Genomic DNA, 15,312 nt, shown 5'->3' with positions numbered 1-15,312 from the left:
TCTACTCTATGGTTTCATTAAAGTCTCTTAGGCGAAATTTTGCATCTCAAACTACTTTTACTTGTTATACAAAGTTTTGAATAATACAGACTTGAGACATATAAACAAATATATGATCTTGTTAGAGTTATTGTGTATATTAGATTATATTTATTCTTGTCAAGAGTTGTATTCTCCATGTTTTGTTTTGTAATGACTCACTCTACAGTGTATTTTAGACTTATTGTCAGTAAATCTAAAATAGAAAATGATTCCCAAAGAATAGCTCATTCATATTTGGCTTTGCTGTTTTCTTTTTATTACAGATCGTTTATTATTTTTAAGCCAATATATCTGGTACAGGTGAGTTGTCAGCGCTTCAGAGAAATGGTATGAACAGCAAATACAAACAATATTATTCCTATTTATTATTGAAGTTTTCAGAATTGAATCCCAGATTGTGATGTGAATGCTGACATTCAGGTGAACCCAGTTTATAAAACAGGCCTGTCAAACATTTGGTATACCCTGACAAGATCTTTCGGTAGGCTAATTTTAGATCCCTTAGTTATTATTGAGAATATCTCATGACCATTTCTGCATTCTCTGAATGTTTTCTCAGCCTTGCCTTGAATGGACACATTCAAGAACAGATGGACCTATTCTTGCATTATCTTTTTAAAAACCTTTTTGTTCTTGCTGTTGTATCAACTCTTGTAGTCAATGTTCAGTTGCTGTGGTCAGAGAAGGTCCTCTTAGGTTTCAGTTCTTGGAAACTTCTTAGTTCTTTTGAGTGTTAAGTATGTTTTTAGGCCTGCCTGGTGCTAATTTTCGAAACAAGGAGATGATTAATCGGACCAAAGATATATTTTTGCTTTTAGATGCACGTGTAGGAATTGATTTATAGAATTATTTCCCACAGATTGCTTTTTCCTCGAGGATAGCTAATCTTAAGAGCTCTAGAGATAACAGGGTTCTAGTTCTATAAAACAAACCTTTGGCTTTTCCCTAGGGTTACCTCCAGTGCTTTTCTGCTTTTCCTGTGTGTGTATGTGTGTATGCAGGCATTGAATTTCTTACTGAATTTTATCTTATTTTGGGGGATGTGGAATGCGATAGAGAAGTGAATGAGAGGGAGGGTGGTCATGGGGAGGGGAGTGTAAGAGGTAGGCTGTTTTTCCTGGGCTCACCGGACTACATTTGCCAGTGCTGAGCATCCTTGGTTAGGGATGGCGGGAATGATGTCTGTTGAGGGTGTTCCTGAACAGTAAGTTCTTCTGTTATTTACTGAAGAGGAGGATATGCAAGAGCTGCCTCTGATGCAGGCCTCATCCTGCGTGTAAACACCTTACGATCAGGCGTCAGGAGGTGTCTTTCTCGCAAGAAGTCCTTTCTCTGACACTAGCCACATTGATCAGTGTACAGACTGAGTGCACCATGAGGTGATTATCTAGTCTTCTCCGTGGTATGTTTCTTTCAAAAAGCTTGTAGTTGTTTTGCTTTTTAGTTTATGATAATTATACCTAAAAGGTCTTGGAGCCAATATTTGTTTTGAGTGGCCTTTTCAAGGTTTTTTTTTTTCTTTCAATCATGAAATATTACAAACAGACTGAAAATTGTAGACAGTAATATAATCTGTTATGATCATATTCACATCTGAATTAAAGCAGTTGTTGCTCTTCTGCTGTATGTGCTTCAGATGGCCCTGTTTTTATTTTTATGCAACTTGTTAGAGCTCAAGTCCACTCCTCCCCACCCCCACCTTTGCCTGTCTTCTTCCCCTCCAGAGGAAATTATTATTCTCATGTTGATTGTATCATAGGCATGTTTCATATCTTTTTAATTATATTAAGTACCTCACGGCATTAATTGTTTTGTCTTAAAAAATGAATATAAATATACCAGATGTAAATTACTAATATTTTTTATCCTATGTTGTGTTTTCTAATTTCCATATTTTTTTCTTTTTTCCTGTTTCTCTTCCCCCATCGAATTATTTTTTCTTTCCCACCTATTTTCTTGATTTTCTTCATGTATTACTCCTCTAATTTGTCTGATCTCCTGATTCACGTGTGGTGGGTCGTTTCCTTGTATCTTTTGTTAATGATGCCATTGTAAGCTTATGCTTGGGAACCTTGCAGCATGTGAGTAAAGTGAAATCACCGTCCAGTCTTGCATGTAGTAAAGACTTGGGGTTTTGCTATTTCATTCCCATCCCCCCAGAGATCAGAGTTCCTCGCAGAGATGAGATTCTTGAAGGTCTCCCCGGGTCCCTGGTGACGTTTGACTTGTTCCTCTTGCTCTGATGGCACAGTATTTTGAGGGGCCTGGTCTCTGCGGGGGTCTCACCTCCCACTCCTGTCTCTCCTGTGGCCCCTCGCAGGTGTTTACTCTCCATTTGGAGTTCTGTTCCTCTCTTTGTCCTGTGCCCATTTCCAACTTTGTTCTCTTTACATTTGTAGTTCTTGGGAGATTTCTGTTTCTTTCTGTGAGTTTAGCTGTGTACTGGAGTTTGTTTTTGTTAGCGTTGGAGTCTGTATTTCTGGGTGTGCATTGCAGGAAGTGTTTCTTATAAGCTGACTCTGCTGTTACTGGCTCCCTCAGATATCTCTTCCTTAGAAAAAACATATCATTGACCACATAACCAGGGTGTTTTTTGGTAGTAGAGAAATGTACGTGGTCAAGTTTCAGATATTGAATTAGTAACTTTCAGTTTTGAGTTTGCCAATATTCTGTTTTTATATTCTAACAGAAAAAAATCCCTCTTGTTCACTATAGATCTGCTGTTTATAATATTTAACTACTATATGTGGTTTTCATGATTAGAGTTTTTAAATGGGCTAATGTGTTGTGGTTTCAGCCCTGCACCTTTCTTGCTCCCTGATGGACTGGTTCGCTTGGTTAATAAACAGATAAACTGGCATTTGGTACTTGCAAGGTAAGGATGCATAAAATTCACTTAATGTTTCTCTACCTGGATTAGCATTTAAATTCCATTATGGATATTAATTTTGGGGTCCTTATGGCTTGCTCTCTTGGTTTTTTATTGTATATAAATTCCCTGTGTCACACATGATTAATATTGTTTAAATATATTAATGCAACTCTATTGAATTATTTTGTATGCCTTTGTACCTATATATACATCTAATTATAAGGTCAGAAGTTGGATAATTAAAGATGTGAAAAAACTTGAAAATGATTTTAACTTCTTAAAATGGTTCCGTCTATGCTAATGAGAGCTACAGATACTCATAAAGGGATTTCTTTCTTTTTCTCCCCATGAAAGCAATGGGAAACTCTTGGCCGCAGTTCAAGACCAGTGTGTGGAGATCAGGTAAGTGTCAGTTGTATTCATTCAGCAGTTCCCTTCAGAAAAGATTTACTTGATTTATGAGAACTTAGGTTTTTAAAGGGGGTGTATTTAAAGGGATTTTGTTATTAACTCATGTAATTTTGTAAGGTGTCAAATGCCAACTTATGCTACTAAAAGGATGAAGGCTGCTTTCTCAGAGTTTGCCTTCTACTTCCCCAGATCACTCTGTCTCCTGAGAAATTTTACTTTCTCAGTAGACAAAAGCATATATTCCAGAGCTCTGAAAATCACTCTTCTTTCATTGCTAAGTCAGATAAGCAGATGCTCAGGAAAGTGAAAAAGCAATAGAGACAGCTTTACTCTGTTGGCATAAAGCTGTAGATGGAATGTGGGCCTGCAGAACACTAAGGCTTCGTGTTACTAGATACCACTGATTCTCTGTCCTCCGGAGACATCAGTGGTCTTACATACACATCTAGAAGACTTCTCAGAGCAGGGCTTCCCATGTACTTTATTTTTAGGTTGTGAAAGAAATAGCAACATTGGCAACTAATGTAGGAAAGTTAGTTTATGCTCTCAGGAAATTGTCAACAGCAGACTAAACATATTGTACCTTTGAATCTGGGGGCCACTCCTGACTCCACGAAAGCTCCAAGCCTTGAGTCTCAAAAAATAAGCAAATGAGGTGGAAATTTCAGGCTGCCTGGGTACCAGTCAGAAGTTTTTTCTGCTGCTTTATTGTTGACTGAAACTAGTTTTAATAAGCATTCAGTTTTTAGCACACTGTTTCTGTTTACAAAATTTCTTTTTTCATTTATCCAAGGAGAAGTGGACCCCTCAACTTTTAGGGGAATAGATGGAGGGTTAGCTCCTGTTGGGGCTCTGACTTCAGATCGAGAGCCTCTGTGATCATTCTTAAAACCATCAAGACAGAGATGATTGGCAATAGTGACTGCTTTTCCGAATTTCATTCTCCATCCCACATGGCTTTGATAGGCATGGCCCTCTTCTCTAACCACAACAGTGAGCCTTGGGGGCATGGTATTTTAGCTGATAATTGTTAATACAGATGGGCTGGCACTTCTACTCCATTTGCTGCAGTGATGTGAAGTGTTTCTCTTGGAGAAATGTGTTCATCGTGTGACTTCTTTATGAACAGCAGATAGTAGTCAAAATTGCCATCTTTTTTTCCCCCACAAAATGGGAACATTAATGGAATGATTTCAGTTGTTAGGACTGGAATACACATGTGGCAAAAGATTGATACTTAGGCTTGTGAAGGACATTTTGACTAAGGGTTTCTGAAACTTGTTACTAAAAATTTTGATGAAAAGAAAAAAAAGTAATTATTTGCTTTTGTAAGAGGATTTGCTACTGGATTGCTAGCAAATACAAATGTACAATAATATTTATAAAACGTGTACATAGGCCCGATCTGTAAGAGTCCACTCATGCACTTGAGACTAAGTAGCGAGGGAAGATTTCTGGGCAACAGACGTGATGGTCATCAGGATCTTATTTGTCTGGTCTACAATTTGCAAGAGCTTTGTAGCTTGGTACATTTAAAGACTTTTGGGGCCAAGAGGCAGCTGTATGAGGAAGCCTTTCAGGGACTCGTTCCCACTGGATCCCCTTCCCCTCATTGGTTAAGTGTCGATCCTTGATGCTCCTGTAATAATCAACACATTAATGATAAGAAGGTAATGCTAACGGTGTTGGGCACTGTTGTAGGTGTTTTACACGTATTAGCTCAATCCTTGCAGAAGTCCTTTTTCTCTGTTTTAGAAATGAGGACTTTGGCACAGGATGGTGAAATAACTTGCCCAGGTATTTGAAATCAGCTCTCCTAGCTTCAGTGTTCATGCTCTTGTCTACAAATTTGTACTGCCTCTTGGTCTTGCCTTTTAGCCATCTGTGCCAATATGTTTACATGTGGGTTTCCCCTAGTATATTTATGGCCTCTGCTTTGCACTACTCCAAGGGGGCGCCATTTGTTTAAAACTCCACTGAATGGGATCTGAAGTCTGCGGCTCCGTTGTATTGTGTGTTCCTTGGAGGCATGGACCGTTTTCTTTTTTTTTCCCTTGCACTTGTATATTTCCTTGGATGTAATAGATGCTTAGTTTATGTTTCAGTGACCTGTCAGCAAGTGGGATAGGGAAGCAGATTCTGGAGAGGATATTACGGGGCAGAGCCCACTCTCTTGTTCACGTTGACATTCAGTTGCTTTTGTTGCAGATAGACACCCACACTTACTTTGCAGTAACCTGAAAGGAAATGTCTTTGAGCAAAGTGAGGTGGTCAACAAAGAAAAAGGGCAAGGTAGATCCCCGAAGTCACCGCTGTGACTAGTGGCTGTGCCTGAATTTTTAAGATGTTTATTCTCACTGCTCCATTTGTGTCTTCTCTGCCACAGTGAGGAGCACATACAATCCAAGTTGACTCCAGCAGTAATGGTAGTCGGCACTCAGTATTCAGTAAATATTTGTTCATTGAATTAGAATATGAAAGATAATTATAGTGTCTGGGGTTGTTATTTGATATTAGGAAGCAGTTACAAACAGGAGATGGTTTTAGTGGAAAACATGCAGAGCTGAAACACTGTAGTTGAGACAGCTCTGCTGTTTGCAGTGCAGGGCTAGGCTGCTGTCCCTCCTCTTCACTTCTGCAATGAGTGGCAAAGGCCCCCAATTGCATGCTCTTCTATGACCCACTTAACCTGCTTATGTGTGGAGCTCACCTGGGTGAAAAACAGCTTGTGAATTGCTACTTGTCATCTGGGTGCTATGGATTATAAGTGGTTAACACGTACTTCCTTTTTTCCTAAGTATTGAGGTGATAGTTTCTTACGATTATGGGCTGTTATAAATATGGGAACTGATTAGAAACACTGATGAAACACAGTAAAAAGTATTACAATAAGGGACTCATAAAAAAGGCACCCTTGCCTCCCCTCCTCCCAATTTGCTCAAGTATCTGAAGTGAATATATTCTGTGAAGTTTTGACAAAACAAATTTGTCTCCCCTCCCTGCCTCCCCTTTTCCAGCAAGAAGAACAAACTACTATTTGTGATTGTATTACTTCAGTCTGTGTGCTAAGTCACTTCAATTGTGTCCAGCTCTCTGTGACCCTATAGACTGTATCCCATCAGACTCCTCTGTCCGTGGGATTTCCCAGGCAAGAATACTGGAGTGGGTTGCCATTTCCTTCTCCAGGGGATCTTCCCGACCCGGGGATTAAACCCCTGTCTCTTGTATCTCCTGCACTGGCAGACAGGTTCTTTACCATTAACGCCACCTGGTCTAGTTCATGGTAATGAATATGTGATGTCTCATTTAATCTTCTCTGAATGCTGAAGTTGCAGTTACCTACCCTGCTTAGTGAAAGGAAAAATGAAATCATGTTGAATATTTTGTCCGGGTTACAAGAGCTAACATCAAGTCAACTTCACTTGAGAGGTCATGTCCTTTTTGTTCTAGTCCACGTGGATGCTGTATAGTCTTAATTCCTTGAGGAAATTTATTTCCATAATTGTAGCTGGATTTTGTTAATATAATTTAATAAATGGCTAAAAATCTTAGTGTTTAAAATTTGTTTTAAAGGTAATGCTTACTTATTTTACAAATGTTAGAAAGTACATTATAGTTAAGTATTTATGAAAGAACAGCAAATTTTATGGTCCAGAAGTTGTCTACTATTAACATTTTGATGTATATTCTTTTAAATTTGTGTGTATGTAATCTATGTGTATGTTTAGTAGAATGGTAGTCTACATTCTATTTGATACCTTTTTCTTTAACTTCTGTAAATTAATACACTGTTAGCATCTTTTCATGTCACATACAATAATTGCATAATATTTCATAGAGTGTATGTAGTAAAATTTAATAATTAATCTCTTTATACTGGCTGTATTTTTCTTTTTCATAAATTAGACTGCATTAACTGCCTTTATCTGTGTATATCTGTAATTATTTCCCAGGGATAACTTTATAGAAATTAAATTGCTAGATCAAATACCATGGACCTTAAAGTTTTGGATAATTGTTTATAAATTCTTTTCTAGAAGGTTTACCATTTTTCATTTTTGAAGATATAATTAGGCTACTTTGATATATATTTCAAGAACACAGATATTGAGTAGGTCATGATATATATTATATATATGTGTATATGGTCACTTGTTAAAGCTGTTTGACTTATGAAAACAAGACCTTTTTCCCTGATTAAAATCTGTGATATGATACAGATCAGTGGTTCTTAACCAGGATCCATCTGTGGAACTGAAAAAAAAAGAAAAAAACTTTTGCTTGGGCCCCATCCCAGATTTACTAAATCAGAGCCTTTGGGGCTAGGGTTCAGGCATCTCTATGGTGTTAAAAAGCTGTGCTTAAAATCACTTATGCTTGTATTGCTGTATTCTTACTGTAGATGTGTACCTAGTGAAATAAGGTTGAAAGAAAACATTGTCACCAATGAAAGGGTCTTATTTGTGGTGCAGAACCTTTCTGTATGAGGGAAGGAATGTCATTAAACATTAATGTTGTCTAGAGAAGTTGTCTGATCTGTGGTGTCTTATGTTACTACACAGTATTGTTATGGCCAAACTATTGTCTTAATTTTACATGTGTCTTTTGCAGGTCTGCAAAAGATGATTTTACATCTATTATTGGGAAATGTCAAGGTAAGAGTTTCCAGAATATTCAAAAAATGAGAAATTCAAATTTGCAACAATTAATATTTCTTAAAACTCAGAATAGATGCTGTTTATTGACAAGGATGATTATGAATTTATTAAAATAATTTTAACACATCTTAACTGATTTCTGTTTTAAGATGTGAATTTTGGAGAGATATGAGATTGACATGTTTTACAAAACTCTTAGCCAGTTTTAATAATGTGCTTGTAAGTGTCTGTACTCTTATTTTGACTTGAGTGCAGAGTATCATTTGTAGATATGTCAAGTGTTGGTCAGATATAACTAGTAAATAGTCTGGGATTTGATCATTCTTTGATACATGATTCAGCTAAAATTTACTGAGTATCATTTATGTATCTATATGACATTTTGCTGGGTTTGAGGGGTTTGATTATGAGCAAAAATGCATGGTCCCTTACCTCATAAGGCATGGTACGTGTGTGCTCAGTTGTGTCTGACTCTTTTGCGACCTCAGAGACTGTAGCCTGCCAGGCTTCTCTGCCCATGGGATTTTCCAGGCAAGCACACTGTCACGGGTTGCCATCTCCTTCTTCCCGACCCAGGGATCGAAGCTGTGTCTCTTGCAGCTCCTGCACTGGCAGGTGGTTCTTTACTGCTAGTGCCACCTGGGAAGCCCTTCGCGAGGCATGTAGACACTCAGATATATTCTTACAGATTTTGATAAATCTGAAGGAAAATTACAGAGCAGGGTGAGAGTTTAACCAAGAGTGTGAGAGGAGATTGTTCAGAAAAAGTGACTTTTGGAGAGGAAGCTTAAGAATGAGTAGAAGGTAGGAGAAAGCAGGGGAAGTGTTTTGATCTATGAGAGCCATGTATGAAAAGGCTGAGGTATGGAGGAAGACAATTAAGTGCATGTGCTGTTACATAAATGCATCTATTACATTTTATTTACAGGACTTCCACTTAATGTTTGTCTGACCTTGTGTTACTTTAAAAGTGGAGAGGTTGTCGGAATCGTGATGATGATAATCATGGTCACTGTAGTGATGACAAACACTTGTGTCCTTACTGTGTGCCAGACACTGTATTTAGTGCTTCATAGGCCCTTTTCCCCATTTGCTTGGAAGAACATGGTATACATATTTTACCTTAAAGCAGCATTCAGTTCAGTCCAGTCGCTCAGTCGTGTCCAACTCTTTGCGACCCCATGGACTGCAGCACACCAGGCCTCCCTGTCCATCACCAACTCTCGGAGCTTACTCACACTCATGTCCATTGAGTCGGTGATGCCATCCAACCACCTCATCCTCTGTCATCCCCTTCTCCTGCCTTCAATCTTCCCTAGCATCAGGGTCTTTTCCAGTGAATCAGCTCTTCGCATCAGGTGGCCAAAGTATTGGAGTTTCAGCTTCACCTTCAGTCCTTCCAGTGAACATTCAGGACTGATTTCCTTTAGGATGGACTGGTTAGATCTCCTTGCATTCCAAGGGACTCTCAAGAGTCTTCTCCAACACCAGTTCAAAAACATCAATTCTTTGGTGCGCTCAGCTTTCTTTATTGTCCAACTCTCACATCCATACATTAAGGGAAAAACCATAGCCTTGACTAGACGGACCTTTGTTGGCAAAGTAATGTCTCTGCTTTTTAATAATTTTTTTTTAAAATTAAAAAGCAGCATTAGGTTAAAATAATTGACAGTGAAAGAGCCAGGAGAAGAGAGGCATTGATAGTTTTGAAATCTACGGAATGGTGGGAAGACAGAGGATTCTCCCGGCTGGTCTTAAGCTCCTGGTCAAATGCACCATTGGTGACCTAGGGCCAGTTTCCTTCTCATTCTCAGCTGTTCAGATGTAAAAATCAAATGTTTTAAGAATGTTTGGAGTCCCATGTTAATGGTGATATTAATTAGAATGTTAGAATTATTATTCTTGTACAATTCCATGTATGTGTGTGTGTTAGTTGCTTAGTCGTGTTTGACTCTCTGCGATCTGATGGACTGTAGCCTGCCAGGCTCTGTTCATGGAATTCTCCAGACAAGTAATATCAGAGTGGGTTTCCATTCCCTTCTCCAGGGAACCCTCCCGACCCAAGGCTCGAACCTGGGTTTCCTGCATTGCAGGTGGATTCTTTACCATCTGAACCACCAGGGAAGCCCCGATTCCATGTCTGTGCTTTGTGCTCAGTTATGTCCAACTCTTTGGACCCCATGGACTGTCTACTAGTGGATCAACTAATAAATAGAGTTCTTATGGAGTTAGCTTTACACAGTGTATACTGTCACTTAAGAGCAAATGTGAAACTTCCTACATATTTATGGAAATTCACCTCTGCTTCTTGAAATCTGTTCCTTCCATTCTGTTACTTGGAGTACCCTGTTCACTCAGTACCCTGGTCAATGGTACTCTCATGTGTACCAAGCGAAAAATCCAGGCGTTTTCTCTTCTTTTACCTTCCCTCCCTTCTTTCTTTCTTTGACAAACATTTATTTCATTGCCACCATACCAGGTGCTATTATCCTAGGCACTGTGTATACAACAGGTAATAAGATTAGGTTACCTAGATTTAAGGATTGATAGCCCATCAGGGGGAGAGAGAGAAATAATTCATTGTGCTTATACTGAGTGATGCAATGGAGAAGACTCACCTTAATTTCACCACATCCCTGGAATCTTTTTAAATGACGCTTGCTTGCTGCTTGTGCACGTCATCTGTCTCAGCCCTGGTTCAGGCTCATAGCGTTTTTTTTACTTGGTTTCTTGCAACAGTCTCCTAACAAGGTTTTCTTCTATATGCCCTTCACTAATCCATACTTTACACTGCTTGTCAAATTGATCATTCTTCAATGAGAATTCTATCAAGGTTCCCTTTAAGTCTGGCTCTGCTGCTTTTTAGGTGCTAACCTTGGACGTGTTATTGATACTTTACGTCTCTGAGCCTCAGTGATCTGTAATACAGGTTTAAACCTGTACAGTCATGTACAGGGGTTGTGGGGAAATGATGTGAGCTTATATATATATAAATCTCTTAGAATAATGTCTGACATACTGAGTACTCAGGAGACATTAAGCTATTATTATTGTTATTGTTACTAGGACTGTAAGATGTGCTTAAGCTCTTTCACTTGTGCTCCGTTGACTGTAGAATGCAGCTCTGATTTTCCAGTTCAGGAAATAAGACTAGCTCTAGTCTGCCTGTCTGTCCTGTGAGATGCCCCTGCATGTGTCGAGCAGCTGGCAGTTTCGAGCCCCATTGTGCTCTTTATACCATGGTGGTGATGGTTTCGTTAGTCTAGATGCATCCACCATTCTATTTAATAATTAGCTCCGCATGTTTTAGTTCAAACATCAGCTTTTTTGGGCAACCTTGTTTCCCTTGGCCTCTTCCTCATGATTTGCGCATTTTTTCTTAATGTTTCTGTAGGACTTTTTGTACCTGTATCATTGCACTTAGCCTAATTTCCTTTCCTTTTTCAATTGTTGGTTTGCTTGTGTGATTCCTAATTAGACTGAAGGCAGGGCCTCTCTGTTACTGAACTTTTTTTTTTGTTCTTGGTCCCTAGTTGGTGTCTAACACATAGTAGGCACACAGCTTTTGGCCATATCAAGTGGATAATGGTATTTGGTAGCTACTAAAGTGATTTTGTAAATGAATCTATGAACATAGTGTATTTCCTTGTTTCTTGTGAGTTAATTTTGTAGGTTCATGTGTGTGATTGTGTGTGTATGTACATACACACATATATGTATCTATTTCGTATATATTATGAGTTTGTGGGTAGTTGTCATGATACTCCTGTTTTTTATTCCTGTTGTACACAAGTGTGTATACATACCACCATTAGAACTATAAGGATAGATAAGAAGCCATGTTTGCTTAGTATCTTTTTGAGAATAATAGAAGGCGAGTAGTTTTTGTGACTTTCTAAAACTTTGGGGTTCCAGGTTTTTCTCAATTTGCTTTCTGTAGGTTTTTCACCAGCACTTACTGAAGTGGGTCATGTTTGGAGTGAATCAAGTATAAGGATCAAGAGGTTCCCAGAATAGTTGTGGATATTCAGTTATATTTTCCCCAGTGATTCCCTCTTGTTGGGTTGGGGCTTGGGGACCATGTGATGGGCTTCTGAGAAGTGTGCTCAGAATCTAGGAATGATCCAGACACTCAGGGCCCCTTTGAGCTTTGACATTAGACCCTGCTCTGAGTCCGTAAGTAAACCAAGAAATCTGTGAGTTAACATGAAAATGGGAAGATTAACCCTTCTGTATTTCAGACAACTTGTAACATTTGTTAGAGCTTTTACTGTGTGTGGGCCCGGTACCTGGTGGCTTAGCTGGTAAAGAATCTGCCTGCAATGAGGGAGACCTCGGTTCAATCCCTGTCTTGGGAAGATCCCCTGGAGAAGGGAAAGGGTATCCAGTCCAATATTCTGGCCTGGAGAATTCCATGTAGTCTATGGGGTCGCAAAGAGTTGGACATGACTAAAGCTCACTTTTCACTTTACTGCGTACAGTTAATGTGGCAGCATGAATGAGATAATAATGCTTTGAGAACTAATGTTTTATTTTGTTGGCTTCTGAATGTGTGAATTTATGACTTTAATGCTGCATTAATGGCTTCTTTCCATTTCATATAATGTGAGGTAATGATCATTTGCTTATCATCTAACTCATCTTTATGGGCATAACTCTCATCTGCCAAATGATGTTTCCTGTGTATGCCTGGAGAGAAGGAGCCAGATTGTTGTTACTGCATTTCTGAAACTCATTGTAGAGTCTGCAGACTGAAATAGGAGCTATTTGGTTCCACTTCAATATTTTTCAGTTATTGTTTGATAAAATATATGCTGCTTGAGGATGTTTTAAATGTGGATTGCAACTTGTTTTGGCTGTGTTTACCAGGCCATAAATAGTAATTCCATCTTCTCTTTCTATCTTGAATAAAGACTTAAAAATAGCACATGGAATTCGACATTTTTAGAGCTATCCTATGTGTTTTCTCATGTTTCTGAATTTGAGATACCATAACCCAGAGCTTCCTAATGCTGAGCAGCAGCTTGCCTAGGTGTAGGTGGGCTGAGGTCCCGTCAGTTGTCCAGCGGCCTGGTGGCCCTCTGACGGCGCAAGCTCAGGCTGGTTGCCTCCCGTTTCCAGCAGCCTCATCTATTTACCTATAGGTGCATGCTGCTGAGTCGTGTCTGACTCTTAGTGACCCATGTGGACTGTAGACCTCCAGCTCCATGGCATTTCCCAGCAAGAACACTGGAGTGGGTTTGCCATTCCCTTCTGCAGGGGATCTTCCCAACCCAGGGGGAACATGCATCTCCTACATCGCAGGCGGATTCTTTTTACCACTGAACCACCAGTGCCATACAAACACGGTATTGTATGTGTGTCTTGATAGGAAAAATGTTAGGAAGCACAGACCGTTTGAAGCGCCCTGATTTTGAAGTGAAACATTTCTCTCTTGACCTGTGTGATTCAGGAGCCTCAGCTTATATAGCTTTTTTATTTCTTTTCATGAATTTTAATAAATTTTTTCGTGTTGACAAAACACATTCTCAGTAAAAGTTTTAGAAACTAAGAATGAGCAAAAAGTAGAAAATAAAGATAAGCACGTCATCCAGAGATAAGTATTACTAACATTTCATGATTTGTTCTTTCAGATTTTTTTTCTCTAAGTAATTTTACTGTAGATATGTTCTGTGAAAGTAAAATGTTTTATAATTTACCTTCTTCATTTAAAGATTAAGTCCTCTGGGTTGAAGTTCAAGAATTTCCCAAAGTATCTTTAAAAAAATTTTTTTTTTTTTAAACTGAATAACTTCCTGTGTTAGGACATAGGTCTCCCAACTACCAAAGTTATGCAGAAAGTGCCCATACATTAGATCTCTGAGCAGTAAGTACCTCAGTGTTGTACTTGATTTCACCAGCAAAGTAGAACATTCATTAGGCCTTTGTGTAAATAATTGTGTATAACAGCTTATTATTGTTACCTATCTATGTCTGTGGAGATATAGGTTTATAGATTTTTATTTTGGCAGTGCTTTTCCGGTTTAGCACTGGAGTAGTGCTGGTCTCAAAATATGAGTTGTCAAGTATTCCTTTTTGTTGTCTTGAAGACTTTGGGTAGAAGTGGAATAATTTCTTAATTATTTGGTAGAATTCACCAGTGAAACTAGAGTTTTGTGGGTAGGTTGTTATTGATAATTCTTAGTTAAAATTTAAAAATAGATATAAAGCTTTAAAAAATTTAAACATTCTGTTGTTTTAGTTCCCATCTTTTATGGAATTTCCCTCTAAATTTTACCATAAATTGGCGTAAAGTTGTAATGTGTCCTCGTTACCTTTTATTTTATGTCAGATCTGTAGTGATGTTCCTTTTTTATTCTTGATATTGGTAAATTTGTATTCTCTTTTCTGTTTTCTGTTGATCAATCAAGCCAGAGTTTTATCAGTTTATTAATATTCAATAAAAATAGATTTTGGTTTCGTTTTCTGTTCTCTTTTTTCGATTTTTGCTTTATTTCCTGTCTTCTGACTACTAGATTTAGTTTGCTCATATTTGTCTAGATGGAAGATGGAAGTTTAGATCCCTGACTTTAAATCTTTTTTCTTCTGTAAGCATTTAAGCTTGTTCTAAGATAAGCATTTTTTGTTATTATCTAATTTAATTCTCTTGGGATTAAAAACATATTTAATATAATTTTAACCTTTTAAATTTATTAAGGCTTGATTTATGTATAGCATATTATCTGTATTCAAAAGAATTCTGTCTTCAGAATTTGATTTTTGCATATGGTGCAGATATTGAATATAGTGGTGTATAAGTGTTAATTACATTGAACTGGGTGTCAGAGCTATTCACACTTTCATATATACTAATTTTCTGTCTAGTTGTTCTATCAGTTCCTGAGAGAGGGTTCACATTTCCAAATATAATTGCATATTTGTTTATCTTACCCTTAAGTTCTATCAGTCTTTATGTATTGATATTTAGGGATTCTAGTTTTTAGGTATCTGCACATATTATTTTGTTGTCTTGATGAAATGGCTCCTTTGTTGTGATGGGATATCCCTTACTATTTCCAGGAATACTCTTTGTCTAATATTATTCCTTTTTGTCTAATATTATAGTTGAATTCTGTTTTGTCTGATATTATAGTTGCTCTCACTTTTTTATGATTAGCATTTGCATGACCTATCTTTAGCTCCTTTTTTGCATTTATCTGTGTATCTGTATTGAATGTACCTCTCTTGGTCTTGTAGAAAGCATATAACTTGAGTCATGCTTTTTTTTCATTCTGACAATTTCTGTCATTTAATTGTAATATTTAGAACATTTATGTTTAATGCAGTTTA

The 15,312-nt window shown here is 38.0% G+C and overlaps 1 protein-coding gene across 1 annotated transcript in view; it reads left to right on the top strand.

Annotated features, from left to right (window-relative positions):
• Window positions 1-15,312, top strand: part of NBAS (NBAS subunit of NRZ tethering complex) — a 312,486-nt gene that overhangs the window by 3,837 nt on the left and 293,337 nt on the right. The window contains exons 3-6 of the mRNA XM_065928602.1: window positions 306-342; window positions 2,840-2,917; window positions 3,269-3,316; window positions 7,937-7,980. Coding sequence (XP_065784674.1) covers window positions 306-342; window positions 2,840-2,917; window positions 3,269-3,316; window positions 7,937-7,980 — 207 coding nt within the window. The remainder of the gene's footprint in view (window positions 1-305; window positions 343-2,839; window positions 2,918-3,268; window positions 3,317-7,936; window positions 7,981-15,312) is intronic.

The sequence above is a fragment of the Muntiacus reevesi genome, chromosome 3 (genome assembly GCF_963930625.1).
Source record: "Muntiacus reevesi chromosome 3, mMunRee1.1, whole genome shotgun sequence".
NCBI lineage: Eukaryota > Metazoa > Chordata > Mammalia > Artiodactyla > Cervidae > Muntiacus > Muntiacus reevesi.
The sequence above is the reverse complement of the archived record's forward strand: the minus strand, read 5'-3'. Positions and strand labels throughout refer to the sequence as shown.